We start from the raw sequence: 12,616 nt of genomic DNA on the forward strand, positions 1-12,616 counted from the left end.
TCTTTGTATCTCTCCATGGGCGCTTCTTTCAGGTGACAGGCCTATACCTGCACTTCCCTAAGTAGAATCCTGCAATTTATCCCACTTTTGACTAGACCACAAGTTTACAGCACCTTTATTTATGAACCACGGTACCTCCAGCATGGCCAGCTGGGTTTGACCCTGATCCAAAATTCTCTCAGGGAGCTGTGACCAGCTGGTAAATGCAATGACATAGAGCAGCTTGTTCAAAACAGAGTATGATTTATTTATCTGTAGGAACATCACAAGCAGAGAGAAAAGGGTTAAAAATAACAAATGCCTAAATGCATATTGTCTTACCTAAACCTAACCTTTCCTTGCTAGTTTAAATAGATTCTGCTTAACCCAGGCACCCCCAAAGCATTGGGCTGCACGAAGCAGGCTGCACCCCTGCAACTGCTGCCTCTCTCATAGTCATACCCCGACATCCAGTCAGCGTGCTGTGTCCCTCAAGATCCAAGCTGCCTTTAATCCATTTCAGAGTTCCTTTGTTTGAAATTTCCTACCCAGAGATCTCCTGATCTTTCAAGCTAAGGCCCTGGAGCTGACGAAACTGGTATGCATTTCTCCAGAGCAGGTTGGAGGTAGTCTTCATACAATGGATTCATAATATTATCTGAGCACCAGGCAACTGACTTCTGTCTTCAGCGATTGTTTCAGGTTCCTGAAAGGTTTAACCCTTAGCTGCCTTTTAGCCAGCACTACAGTAGCCACCAAATCCTCCCCCTTCCCTACACACACACATAAACATTCATACAAATTAATACACATACCTTCCATGTTCTTCACACCTTATTTAATAGTTAAATCCATACATAATAAATACCGTGTTCGTACTGTATGGGCCTAGAACACTCTGTCTCAGAGGTTTCCAAACTATGGTCCGTGCAGCACTTGCTGGAAGCATGTTTCTCTTTGTTTCCAGCTGTGAAACTGGAAAAGGCATGAAAGGCAGCTGAACTGTATATGAGTACTTTCACTTTTCTATGCATGAAATTGCTGCAGTTGCCACAGGGTTGTTATGTGATCACCAATGGGAGGTGGTCTATGTGACCATGAGTCCCAGGAGAAGCATCAAAACAATCTATTAACATAATTAAACAGTTTTGACAATTCCAACCCTATCAGCTTCACTGTAACGGGTAAGTAGTGTTTGCCTAAAACACCCCACCTTGTTAAAAAGTGTTGATTGTGCTTGGAAGGGGTTAAGGATAGTCTGCTGGTAACTTGTTACCCTGCCTGGATATAACCTAGATAGTCATGGCTCTCTGAAAAGAGAGAGACAGACAGACCTTGGGTGAGGGCTGAGCAGCTCAGACTGGGGGAAGGATTATTCCGATCTTTATTAACAGAGAAAACAACAATAAAGTAACAAAATCCAAACCTGAGGAGGGCAGGGAGTTGGACTTCTCAGACTGGGTGTTTGTCGTAGAGCAGGTTGAGAAACATGCCAGCTTGCAATCATCCATGGCAAATCAATGAGAACTAAATGTAAAGGGGAAAAAATTTGTTCTCTAACCTTTTCAGCCCTGTGTGGGAGGTTGTATAAATAAACAAAAATCAATCCTCCTTGAGATATCAGTTAGTTGCTGTGGAGATTATTATGACCTCTGGTGAGGAATAAAGAGCAAGAGCTGATGAATTCCCCCAAGAAATAACAATCTTGTTTTTCTTCTCCTTTCATAGTAGAAAAAACAGAGGACTGAGAAATAAAAATAAATTAAAAATATACAACATAGGCAGATCTGTTTTGAAATAGAAATATTTATTAGAACATAACTGCCATGCTGGATCAGACCAATGGTCCATCTAGCCCAGTGTCCTGTCTCTGACAGTGGCTAGTACTAGAGCTTCAAGGGGAATTTGGGAATGATTCACCTTGTCTTCCACTCCTGGCTTCTGGCAGTCAAAGGTTTAGGGTTGCCTGGAGCATGAGGTTGCATCCCTGCCCATCTTGGCTAATAGCCATTGATGGACCTGTCCTCCAGGAATTTATCTAATTCTTTTTTGAACCCAGTTATCTTTTTTGTCTTCACAACATCCCCTGGCAATGAGTTCCACAGGTTGACTGTGCATTGTGTGCAGAAGTACTTATGTTTGTTTTAAACCTGCTGCCTATTAATATTATTGGGTGACTCCTGGTTTGTGTGTTATGTGAAGAGGTAAATAACACTTTTTCTCCACACTATTCATGATTTTATAGATCTCTATCATATTTCTCCTCAGTGGTCCCTTTTCTAAGCAGACCAGCCCTAATCCTTTTAGTCTCTCCTCATATGGAAGTCGTTCCCTTTGTTGCCCTTCTTTTATTTTTGCTAGTTCCACTATACCTTTTTTGAGATTGGGTGAGCAGAACTGGACACAGTATTCAAAGTGTGGGCAAACCTTGGATTTATATAGTGGCATTATGATATTTTCTGTCTTATTTTCTATTCCTTTCCTAATAGATCCTAATATTCTTTTAGCCTTTTTGATCACTGCTGTGCATTGTGCTGAAGTTTTCAGAGAACTATCCACGGTGATTCCAAGATCTCTTTCTTGAGTGGTAACAGCTAATTTAGAACCCATCATTATGCATGTGTAGTTGGGATTATTTTTTCCAGTGTGCATTACTTTGCACTTATCAGTGTTGAATTTCATCTGCCTTGTTGTTGCTCAGTCACTCAGTTTTGTGAGATTCCCCTTGTAAGGGCTGGTCTACATTGAAAAGTTACATCAGCATAGCTATGTCTGTCAGGGGTTTGTTTATCTGAGCGATTGGCTGAAGTAGGACTGAGTGGACTTGTAGGCTCTAAAGTTTTACATTGTTTTATTTTTCAGTGCAGTTATTTTTTGTACATAATTCTACATTTGTAAATTCAACTTTCATGATAAGGAGATTGCACTACAGTACTTGTTTGAGGTGAATTAAATTTTTTTTTGTTTGTTTTTTACAGTGCAAATACTTGTAATCAAAAATAAATATAAAGTGAGCACTATACACTTTGTATTCTGTGTTGTAATTGAAATCAATATATTTGAAAATGTACAAAATATCCAAAAAATATTTAAATAAATGGTATTCCGTTATTGTTTAATAATCTGATTAATCGTGATTAATTTTTTTAATCGCTTGAGAGCCCTAAAAAAAAGATAAATTGCAAATGAATACCTAACTTAACGAGCTAAGTGAATTTAAAAGCAAAAAGTTTTTTTTACCACACGCTTACAGCAGTCTAACTGGATTGCTTCAGCCAGGACCTCCCTCCAGTTCAATGATGCTTCCTTTGTGTTTCAAACATTGTAGCTGTCCTGAGTAGAGATGAGGGGAGAGAGGTGATTTGCGGGCCTCTGTTTCTTATTTTTATACCCTTCTCCCCTCTTTAAGGATTACCTCCAGCTGGGGGTCAGGTGACAGGCAGTCTGTTTACAAAGAAGCTCCTAGCTGTTTCATTGTCAGTATGGGGAAGTTCTCGCTCACCCCTTCTTCCTGCCGCAGAATGGCTGCTTAACTAGGTGGTAGTCTATAATAGTTCATCTGATTATGCTGATACCTGGCTGGGGTGCCAGTGTGTCTTTGTCTCTGAAAAACTGGTTTGGGCCTGCCTCTCTAACTTTGGAACATGTTACAGCAATGTTATACAGTAGAATCTTATAACTTTACATGCAATGTTTCCATACATATTTTACCAGGACACTAATGTTCTGCAGAATGAGTTTTCAAATAATACCTCACAGGGCATGCCTTGTACCAAATTTATCATAGACTTGCAAAAATGGTGACCGTGGGGTACAGTCTGTCACATCATCACAGGTTTTATCTTTAATGGCAAGACACTAAGGGTATGTTTTCACTGCAGAGTTGACTGGGTCTCTTACTTGATGTTGTCCCTAACCCTTCACCTGTCCACACATAAAAATGTCTCATCTGAGTTAGATGGTGCTTTGAACCCAGGCTGGTTGGCCTGGCTGGGGTTATAGACAAGAGCTCAATAGTTGATCTCCTTTGGGCTGGCAACCTGTCCATGTTGCAGGGAGGATAAAAGTTAAATCACTTCAGTGCTGATTGTCCTCCAGTGCCTTCCTACAATTCCCCCTGTGTGCCGTGGAGGACAGATAAGATCTCCCACAATTCACTTTAAAAGAATCATATTGCATCTCAGCTTACTGCAGCAAAAAGAAGCATGGGATATTCCTCCAGAAGTCCTTACAACAAACACAAGTGAATGCAGCACCAGTGAAGATGCAGTAACTTGAGTGAGGCTTGCGCCTGGGCTAGGCTGCACTGGGTGCTCAGATCCAGGTACTGATTACACAAGTTAAATCTATTCTGAAGACATAACCTAACAGGTAGTTCAGAGTTCCATTAAGAAAACAGTAGTTGTTATATGTGACAGTTGGTGATGCATGTCTACTAGCTAGTACATAGCATTCATCTCCATTTTCTAAGGTACTCATGGAATTACTGGAATGTATTTTGAGAAGGAAGAAGTGTTATTGGCTGAACCTAGTGAAGGCCTTACACTCAACTTGATGGTATATCTTTGTACGTTTGCAGTATTGTTTTAGCCATGTTGGTCCCAGGATATGAGAGCAACAAAGTGGTGAGGTAATCTCTTTTATCGGACGAACTTCTGTTGGTGGAATAGACAAGCTTTCATGCTTCACAGAGTTCTTCTTCAGGTCTAGACAAGGGAGTCCCTGAAATAGTGAGGGTGGGAGCATGGCACCCAGGGAGCTGTGGGGTAGAATGGGGGAATGCAAGGAGCTCCTGATGTGTGCAATAAACTGGGCCTACAGAAGCTATCAAATGTGTAACGCCCTACTTATCTGTCTATTGAATGCAGCGTGTTTTACCTCCTGTTGGCACTGACAGCAATGTAAATTGAGCCAGCGGAAATGGAAGGTCATGTGGCTTTTATCCACCTCTCCATTCTGAGTTCTCTTTTCCCTCTGTACCATCTTATTTCATCTCCCTTGTGTAACTGAGGTCCCAGCGGGGGCCAGCTGAGGTCACTCAATTAGGGTGAACTGCAAAGAATGGGGCAGACAATCCCCATAAAGCTGGTGGATATTCCAGTACTTAGATTTACCAAGCCAGCATAAAACAGCTTCTTTATTACCTTACTGGTTACTTAGAAGTCCAAACAACACAGTTACCTTCCTGAGGAAACTACAGTCCATCAGTGATCTTCCAGAAAACACCATCCTGGCTACTATGGATGTAGAAGCCCTCTACACCAACATTCCACACAAAGATGGACTAAAAGCTATCAGGAACAGTATCCCCGATAATGTCATGGCAAACCTGGTGGCTGACTTTTGTGACTTTGTCCTCACCCCAACTATTTTACATTTGGGGACAATACATACCTTTAAGTCAGCGGCACTGCTATGGGTACCCGCATGGCTCCACAGTATGCCAACACTTATGGCTGACTTAGAACAACGCTTCCTCAGCTCTCGTCCCCTAATGCCCCTACTCTACTTGCACTACATTGATGACATCTTCATCGTCTGGACTCATGGAAAAGAGCCCTAGAGGAATTCCACCATGATTTCAACAATTTCCATCCCACCATCAACCTCAGCCTGGACCAATCCACACAAGCGGTCCATTTCCTGGACACTACTGTGCTAATAAGCGATGGTCACATAAACACCACCCTATACCGGAAACCTACTGACCACTATACTTACCTACATGCCTCCAGCTTCCATCCAGGACACACCACATGATCCATTGTCTACAGCCAAGCTCTATGATACAACCACATTTGCTCCAATCCTTCAGACAGAGACAAACACCTACAAGATCTCTATCAAGCATTCTTTAAACTACAATACCCACCTGCTGAAGTGAAAAAACAGATTGACAGAGCCAGAAGAGTACCCAGAAGTCACCTACTACAGGACAGGCCCAACAAAGAAAATAACAGAACTCCACTATCACCTTCAGCCCCCAACCAAAACCTCTCCAGCGCATCATCAAAGATCTACAACCTATCCTGAAAAATGATCCTTCACTCTCACAGATCTTTGGAGACAGACCAGTCCTCGCTTATAGACAGCCCCCCAACCTGAAGCAAATACTCTCCAGCAACTATACAACAAAAACGCTAACCCAGGAACCTATCCTTGCAACAAAGCCCAATGCAACTCTGTCCACATATTTATTCAAGTGACACCATCATAGGACCTAATCAAATTAGCCATGGCATCAGGGGCTCGTTCACCTGCACATCTACCAATGTGTATATGCCATCATGTGCCAGCAATGCCCCTCTGCCATGTACATTGGCCAAACCGGACAGTCTCTACACAAAAGAATAAATGGACGCAAATCTGACATCAGTAATCATAACATTCAAAAACCGGTAGGAGAACACTTCAACCTCTCTGGCCACTCAGTAAAAGACTTAAGGGTGGTAATTTTGCAACAGAAAAGCTTCAGAAACAGACTCCAACAAGAAACTGCTGAGCTTGAATTAATATGCAAACTAGATACCTTTTAACTTGGGTTTGAATAGAGACTGGGAGTGGCTGGGTTATTGCACATATTGAATCTATTTCCCCACGTTAAGTATCCTCAGACCTTCTTGTCAACTGTCTAAATGGGCCATCTTGATTATCACTACAAAAGTTTTTTTCTCCTGCTGATAATAGCTCATCTTAATTAATTAGCCTCTTACAGTTTGTATGGCAACTTCCACCTTCTCTGTATGTATATATATCTCTTCTTACTATATATTCCATTCTATGCATCCGATGAAGTAGGCTGTAGCCCACGAAAGTTTATGCTCTCATAAATTTGTTAGTCTCTAAGGTGCCACAAGTACTCCTGTTCTGTTCTTTTGATCTCTGAATTAGCGGAATACAGCACAGACAGGGACTGTTGATTACATTGTTGACCCTACTCATACATATGTAAATGCACAAAAATGATCTCCCCACATGTCTTTTGAGGGTTATTTATTTTGCAGGATGTTTAACCCTTTCTGGCCATACGTCACACCTTGCTTTCAGTTGCAGCAGCTGTAATTTTTGCTCTTACCATTTTGGCATGGAGGGTCTGGCGATCAGGTAATAAAGTCTGTAGAGAATGCAGTATTGCTTCAGGAACATGTGAAAAAGCAAGGTGGCACAGCACTTATGTCCAGCAGTGAGTAAAGAGAAGTAGAAATGGAACTGGAATTTGATCTCTACAGCTCAAGAGAGACATTTCTGTTGGATCTGTACATACAATGCAGGTATTTAGTGGCTGAGGGATGTTGTCTTTTCACATACTGTTGTGCCCCAGAGATCTAGTGAATTTTAAAGGCTGCTACCGGGGGGTGGGTGAACTCGGAGACAATACCTGAAGACACCTGCTTGTGTTTTTTCCTAGTCTACTTACTATATGGAGGGCAACACAGGGCACCCTGTGTTCCAGACTCAGTTTGGAAGGATTGCTGTGAATATCTGTTTTGGGCGCCATCACCCCCTGAACTGGCTCATGTACAGTCTAAATGGAGCAGAGATTATCTTTAACCCTTCAGCTACTACTGGAGAGCTCAGGTAAAGTACAAACAACTTGTGGGCTGTCCATTGCTTGGGATGGGCTGTATTGTGGAGTGAAATACCTGCGCGTCCCACATTTCCTGAAAGAGGAAAACCATACTTGTTTTTCCTAAATGTTTCTTTTGGACAGGAACATTTAAAAAATGTTTTGAATTACACTTATTTTTATTTATTTATTTATTTATTTTATTTATTTTGGTGATATCAGTTTGGAGTGGCTCACAACTGTTAGTGCCTACAACAAGGCAGATTGTCAAAAGCAGGGCAGACACCCCAAACTGGTGATGTGTTCTATGATTAGATTTCACTAACCCAATAAAGATGTGAACTCCTGGATCACTATATCAATCTTACCATGGAGTCACAGACAGTCCCCTTAGATTCTCTAGTCTATCTCGCCACCCAGACAAACTGGACTTTCTGATAAAAGATCACTTACACCAAAATCACACCACATTCAGGTTGCTCCCAGTCCCAAGAGAACCATCACTTACCCCAGATCAGTTGGTATTCTAGATCTTACATGAAAGGCAACGCTGGTAGCCAATTCTAGAGTAAACTAACTAAAGGCTTATTAGCTAAGAAAATAAGAGTTATTGAGAGGTTAAAGCAGGTAAAATATATGTACAGGTGAGACACAGTTTGTAATTCCAAATGGTGGTAATGATGTAATAAACTGCCAGTTTCCCAAAAGTCTTCTCAGGGTACCCAGATTGTCTCTAGGGATCTCCCCTTTGCATCTGGTATCCTTCCCTGTAAGAGTCCAAACAGTCCAAAGATGAGGGATCTTTCCCTGGATCCATACTTCTAGCTTCTTCTCATAGGAAACAAGCTGACAGGGTCACTACCCACGTGGGCTCTTCCTTTGGGGACGGAGAGTAAGGAATGCATTTAGAGACTTTGATCTCCAGTCATCACATAAAATGACCACTTGATTTGAAATTAGCACTTTGCTGTTAAAGTTCTTCATTTGCATTCTGTAAGGCTTCTTTCTCAGATTGATGGGTTGTTTAGTTACAGGCGTATAGACAATGTAAATATTTGCTGTTACAGCGGGATACAGATAAGTTACAAGAGTGCATGTAACATCCCATTACTTTTAATGACATTTAAACACCAAATACACTCTCATACATTTAGTAGTCACTTTGATCTATATTGCTACACAAGTGAATTGGCCTGGCTTCTAGCTATGCATTTGTAAGCATTCAGTGAGGCCTGGGGCTTTGGCATGAGCTGGCACATGGTCTGCCAGCATCACAAGTGCATCTGTTAGCTAAGGTCCAGTATTCCAGAATATGTCAATGGATCATCTTGACACACAGTATAGTACATGTACTTTTTCATTTATCCAAATGACAGTGGAGTCTGAAAAGAAATCCAGTTCTGTAGGATGTACACTCCTATACTAGTAAGTAGTTTTGCCAGACCTGTTAATTATGAATTAATTATATTGATTACACTCAGAGGATTGGTAGGTTCTCGTCCCAAGATCAGGCCCAGTATTATTAAAATTACTATCCAGTTGGGAGCCCCGACATGCATGGTTGCAACACTCACACTTAGGAAAACCTTTTGTATTTGTAACAGTTTTATTAACACAATTAGTAAAGTCACAAACACTCCAACCCAGCAAGATAGATAGAGAGAATACAGAATGTGCATCTGAACATCCATATACTCACACCATTCTTTGCAAAAGGACCCAAAATGTTACTCATCATGTTCACCGTCAGATTCACTATCACCAGTGGTCAACATTCTGGCATCTCCCAAGAGTCACATCTCCCCAAGGTATGTGGGCTGGGATACAACTTTGATAACGTGTTACGCTGAAACTACTATGCCAAATGCATATTCAGTAGGGGTTTCATTCTCTTTTCCTAGAGTGTCTAGCATAGTGGGGCCGCAATTTCAGTTGGTATCTAGGTGCTAATGTAGTACCAATAAGAAATAATAATAATGTTACCCTTTTTGGCCTAACCACTTGTTTCCATTAGGAGAAATTGATGATGGAGTCGGGTATTTCTTTGATGCAGTCCTGTTTATTTACAAAGAACATACATAAAATCCTGTTTTCCTGAATGCAGTAGGAATCAAACAGCAGGAGACAGTTATTTACTCACAGTTCCAAGCCTCTTTCCAGCCAGCACTCTACCCAAATGTGCTCTTTCTCAGCTTTTTCTCAGGGTCACACTACAAGTGCTTCTCTGGCTGGCTGGTAGACTTCCTTGCTACCTATCCTGTGTGCTTCTGTTGTGTTTGTGCTACCTCTCTGCCCCTTCCCCAAACCCTGCAATCAAATCAGTATCCCATCCGTGTGTTTGTGTTCAGACCCCCATGAAACCCCTTGGCCCAGTGGTCTAGTCCTTGGGCAGTAGTTTCCATTGCTTCAGCCATCACTAAACAAAGAGGCATTTAGTTTTCCCCTCATTTAGCCTGAATGGAAGGTAACTAGTATAACATGCCCAACAACTTCATCAAGGTGGGGTGATTGCCCAACCCCCAGCATAACAATAATATTAATATATTCAGTAATGCTAAGTCTGTTTCAGAAGATCACTCCTTCTCTAGGTGAGGAGCTGGTTGATAGAACATTTGTAGGCAGCCTTAGGGGATTCTAATAACTTAGGCCCCAGTAATGCAAGGAACTCCATAGGGGTGCAGAGTTCTGCCCATGCAGAGCTCCTGGCAGAACTGAGACCATAGTGCTTCCTATCTGAGGTAATAACCACTTCCTGGGCTGAATAAACTCTGCCTTTGAGTCTGTCAGCCCCAGGATATGGCTGTTATCAAGGTAACAGGAAGCCCCGTTGAGTTGTTTTAAGACACTGACATTTTAAATTTAATATTCAAATTGAAAGTGAAGGAAGAAAATCTAACAAAAGGAATCCACCCCTTCAAACTAACTGAACTCCCTTTAGGCCCCTGCTTTCCCTTCCTCTGACTCAGCAGTGCTTGTCTGTCCAGAATAATTGCAATATATCTTTCCTTTCATTGTCTTTAAAAACAAAGAGAAGGGAGGGGCCTCTCCCAGTGTAAACTGTGTAAACATAAATGTATGAATTATTCTGGGAACAAGAGCACTGCTGAATGGCACAGGAAAGAACAGAAAGTTTTAAATCATGGAGAAGGGAGTCATTTAAAAAAATTTTTTTGACAGTCCCATTTTCTGTGCCCCCCCCCCACATATTTCTCCCCTTCTCTTTCATGTAAATTTGGAATTTTTCTGTATCAGCCGAAGGGATTGAAGCAGTGAGGCCAATCTTCTTGCTGGCAAATAGCTTGAAAATTCTGAATACATGAGCCACTCAGAGTAGGGAGATTGCAGTAGCCAGAGGAGTGTGATTATTGATAAATAAGCGCATAGTGAATACATAAGTCACACACCCACAGCCAAGCCCAGTACAGGGAATTGTATATTTGGAGTGGTGTGGAAGGGAACTATAATTTTGAATCAGTAAGTGTACAGCATCCTGTCACTCAGACTGCCTAAGGCAGTTCTGTTTCCCGATAAGAGCTGATAGCTGCTGATTTAGGTTGTTTAATATTGGAAAATGTCCTTAGAAAAGAGTTTAGTAAATACAGAGTCACTTGTAGTGGGCTTTACAAATATCACCATTAAAATAATGTTTGTGATGTTGGTCCATCTTCAGCCCATTAGAAGGAGAGCAAACAGAAATTATACTGCCTTCCTGAGGCACTTCATTGCTTTTCTGGGTGCTCCAGGCTCTCCTGATTATTGGCTTTCTTCTCTTGGTTGCTTTTTGAAGGTATAATTTTTATTGCAGGAAGAGGACTCTTGAGTCCCATGCAGAAAAGAGTTTCTAGGGAAATGGAAGAAAGCTGTTCTGTAGTAACCTCTTGGCTATCATCTCTTTTCCCACAGTATTTCTCCTTCCTTCTGTGAAATTGTAATTTCCAGGAGCCTTTCAACAAAGTCCCTTTTTCTTAGACATGCTGGCAGGTTGACTCAGCAGTTGCGGGGGGGGGGGGTGGAACAGGGGGAGTGATAAACCTAGTCCTTTCAATCAAGCCAATGAGCATCTTGTAGGTGTCTGAGTCTTCTTGAGATTTACTTATGAGTCATCCACCCACACTCTCCCCTTGGAGCTCAATATTGGGCAGCTACATGCTGTTATGAGGGTGATTTTGCAGAAGAGTGTACAGCCAGTCACTCTTGTTTTTCAGTGCTGTAGGTACTGTCAAACCATATCTTCTTGAATTATCTGATCCCTGTGTCTCAATATGCTTAATGAAAGGAAGGCTGCCTGCATTTTCAGTGAGACAAGGGGAGTGAAGTAATATCTTTTATGGGCCCAACTGCTGTTGGTGAGAGAGACAAGCTTTCGAGCCACACAGAGCTCTTCTTCAGAAGGTAGTCTAATAAAAGATATTACCTCACCCACCTTGTGTCTCTAATATCCTGGGACTGACATGGCTAAAACTACACTGAGTTTTCAGTGTCTCCAAAATTGAGTCCCAGTTTGGAAAAGGACTGAGGGTGAAGGTGGAGGAGGAATTCTTTCCCGTTTCACAGTTCTTGGTTTTCTGTACAGTGTGGAGACTGGTTTAATGGATAATGATTGAAATGTTACAGTGCTGCTTTTGTCAACCATGCCTTTTTGTTCTGTCAGCCCTGCATAGGGGAATGACTTTTGAAAATGTCTGTGAAACCTGCAAGTAGAACAAGGGGAGCAGGAGGGGTGGACTTTTTTTTCTAGCTTTCAGACAATCTAGTTTCCCATTGCCTGCCTCAGAAACTGCTCCTGGAGAAAGGGGGAGGGGGGCAATTAGAGTGAGAACCTTTCTATGCTGCTGCAAAATATTATTTGGATTCCTGAAAATTAATGTATAAGTCTTCCAGACTGTTTTGAAAAAAATTTCTCCCAATGACTTTAATGGAAGGTGCATATCTGAATTCCCTGGGCTGCTTGAAAATCTCAAGCCAGGCATTTAAAATTCTCATCATGGTGGTCACCATTAGAAGTCAGCATTTGCCAAGTTACCAGATAACATAGTCTCTCCCTATATGTGGAATGGAAATAATGTTGGT

The 12,616-nt window shown here is 41.7% G+C and overlaps 1 protein-coding gene across 3 annotated transcripts in view; it reads left to right on the plus strand.

The window, feature by feature from the left end:
* The window catches only part of UPB1 (beta-ureidopropionase 1), a 48,376-nt gene that overhangs the window by 20,221 nt on the left and 15,539 nt on the right, over positions 1-12,616 (plus strand). For all 3 annotated transcript variants that reach the window (XR_005222387.2, XM_037878845.2, XM_037878843.2), the window contains one exon: positions 7,388-7,557. Coding sequence is in view for 2 of the 3 variants with exons in the window: in XM_037878845.2 (XP_037734773.1) it covers positions 7,388-7,557 (170 nt within the window). In the remaining variant the exon portion in view is untranslated. The remainder of the gene's footprint in view (positions 1-7,387; positions 7,558-12,616) is intronic.

This window comes from Chelonia mydas, chromosome 15 (genome assembly GCF_015237465.2).
Source record: "Chelonia mydas isolate rCheMyd1 chromosome 15, rCheMyd1.pri.v2, whole genome shotgun sequence".
In the NCBI taxonomy this organism is placed as follows: Eukaryota; Metazoa; Chordata; order Testudines; family Cheloniidae; genus Chelonia; species Chelonia mydas.